Source organism: Alligator sinensis, unplaced genomic scaffold (genome assembly GCF_000455745.1).
Source record: "Alligator sinensis unplaced genomic scaffold, ASM45574v1 scaffold1083_1, whole genome shotgun sequence".
Taxonomy (NCBI): Eukaryota; Metazoa; Chordata; order Crocodylia; family Alligatoridae; genus Alligator; species Alligator sinensis.
Window position 1 is genome coordinate 59,706 of NW_005842644.1, and position 2,412 is coordinate 62,117.

General features: G+C 61.4%; 1 protein-coding gene across 1 annotated transcript in view; it reads right to left on the reverse strand.

Annotated features, from left to right (window-relative positions):
- KCP (kielin/chordin-like protein) overlaps positions 1-2,412 on the reverse strand; it is a 12,888-nt gene that overhangs the window by 3,048 nt on the left and 7,428 nt on the right. The window contains exons 22-25 of the mRNA XM_025215429.1: positions 1,482-1,696; positions 1,194-1,280; positions 1,000-1,073; positions 641-873 (exon numbers count right to left, since the gene is read on the reverse strand). Of these exons, the coding sequence (XP_025071214.1) occupies positions 641-873; positions 1,000-1,073; positions 1,194-1,280; positions 1,482-1,696 (609 nt within the window). The remainder of the gene's footprint in view (positions 1-640; positions 874-999; positions 1,074-1,193; positions 1,281-1,481; positions 1,697-2,412) is intronic.

The following is a 2,412-nucleotide window of genomic DNA, read 5'->3' on the forward strand; positions in this document are numbered from 1 at the left end:
CTTTCTCTCTCATACAGGTTTCCATGTACTCCACACCACCTTGCACACGTGCACAGACACACACACACGCTGTCTCTCTCTCCTAGAGGTCTCTACACCCTCCTTCACATCAGCTTGCATATGCACACACACATACACATGCAAACACAAATGTGCATACACACATTCACACACACATTCACATGTCTCTCTCTCCCTGACAGGTCTCCAGACACTCTGTCACACCAGCTTGCACATGTGCACACACACACAAACATTTCCACATTCACACACCCACACACATTCATGCTCTTTCCAAGAGGTCTCCACACATGCCTTTACACCAGCTTACACATGTAAACACACACACATACACGCACACCCACACTTCCTCTGTCTCTCTCTCCTGCAGGTCTGCACATACTCCTGACCCATGCTCCTTCACAACACCTTGCACACACGCACACACACGTGCACACATTCTCTCTCATATGCATCTGCCCACACTAATTCACCCCAGGTTGCACACTTGTACACACACCTCCCGGCATGCCCCCTGCACCCAGGGTCAGGCATGGGCAGGGATCTCCATACCCCAGCCCATGGGCAGCTGCATCCCAGAGCATGCACCCCAGGCCACACGTGCCCCCACCCCACGTACCTGCCGGCTCTGGGTCACCGGGGGGCAGCAGGCGGCTCTGCCAGGCCCTGTCCCGCTCCAGCTGGGGGCACAGGGGCTGGGGGGGGCCCGGATCCAGGGGCCCCAGCCAGGACCCCCCCTGCTTCCCAGCTCCTACCTGTGCAGGTCTCCAGCTCAGCTCCGTCTGCTGCCCCACGGCCGGCTGTGCCCGGCCCGATGCCACGGGGATGGGCTTTAGCTTCGGGTCCCAGGACCTGGATGAGGAACGGGCTGGTGCTAGGTCCTCAAGCCCAGCAGAGCTGCCAGCCCTAGGCACTAGGGGGCACCCTAGGTTTGGGGGGGTCCAGGAGCCCCCTTGCCTATTGGGTTTAGGCACCTACCAGTCCAGGAGCTGCTGGAGCTGAAGCTTTGCCCCCCCTCGGGGCAGGGAGCTGCTTTGTCTGGGGCTGGCGCCCTGCGGGGGTAGAGGCGCAGGGCAGCGAGGTGGGGGGGGTCTTCCAGGCCACCCCCCTCAGCCCCCGGGAGGCACTAGGTCAGGGGTCAGAGGTCAAGGAATGTGCCCGACCCCCATTACCCTCTCCATGGAGCAATCGGTGTCCGGCTCAGCTCGACATCCTGTCCAGGGGGCTGGGGGAGGCTGGGGGTCTCCGGACAGCCAGGCCTGGGGACAGCAGCACACGGGGGACGTCAGTGCCCGGCAGCCCCGCGACCCCCCTGGGCCATCCCCACTGGGAGCTTTGGGCACACGGAGCCTCATGACCTCCCCATTCGGGGCTGCAGGCATCCAGACTCCCAGCACCCACCCCCATGCTCTAACCACTAGGTCCCTCTGCCCTCCCAGGACCCTGGCTCCCGCAGGTACCTGGATGTCGGCCCAGGCCAAGCCGTGGCGGTGCTGCCCCAGGTAGTGGTGCCAGGCGGTGCCCACAGCCCTGGCCCCCCGCACGCCCTGCAGCAGCAGCCCCGCGTCCCACGGGCTCACACGCCCGTCCCTATCCATGTCCAGCAGCTGGAAGTCCCAAAACAAATGGGGGGGGGGGGGGGGGCAAAAGGGGGAGATGGACCAGTCCAACACGCCTGCACATACATGCACACACGCATGCAGACTTGCACAGGTACATGCATTCTCCTGTACATGTGCTTACATATGCATGCAATCACGGACTTGCACGAGTGCACATTCATTTATGTACACACACAGGTACATGCACAGATATGCACAAACAGGCACGCACATATGTGCACACACACGGCCATGTTCCCAGACTTAGCACGTATACATACACACGCATACCTGCAGGAGTGTGCATGCACCTGTGCGAGTCACACATGCTCATGCGCGCACCCACATGCACACAGATTTACGCAGGCCTGACCATGCACACACACGCACACGTATACATGGGCTTGAACAGGTCCACGAAGACATACACATGCACAGATTTGTGTACAATCCTGCCAGTACACACACACACACACACATGAACACAGAGCCAGGCAGGCACACACATGCACACACACACAAGCATGTACACACATGCACACACATGCAGCCAACACACGCAGCACCCCCCCCCCGTCACTCCCCAGCAGCAGGGAACCATTAACCCTTCGGAGGCTGCCCAGGGGGAGTCCTTCCCCATATCACCGCCCCAAGCCTCCAGGGTAGCAGCACCCTGGGGAAACCCCCCAAACCTCCCCCTCCCCACTTACCTGCTCCCAGAGGTGGCTCCGCCATCCGGCCTCCACCAGCTCCTGCAGCAGCATCCTGGGGTGGCCCGGGGCCTCGGGGC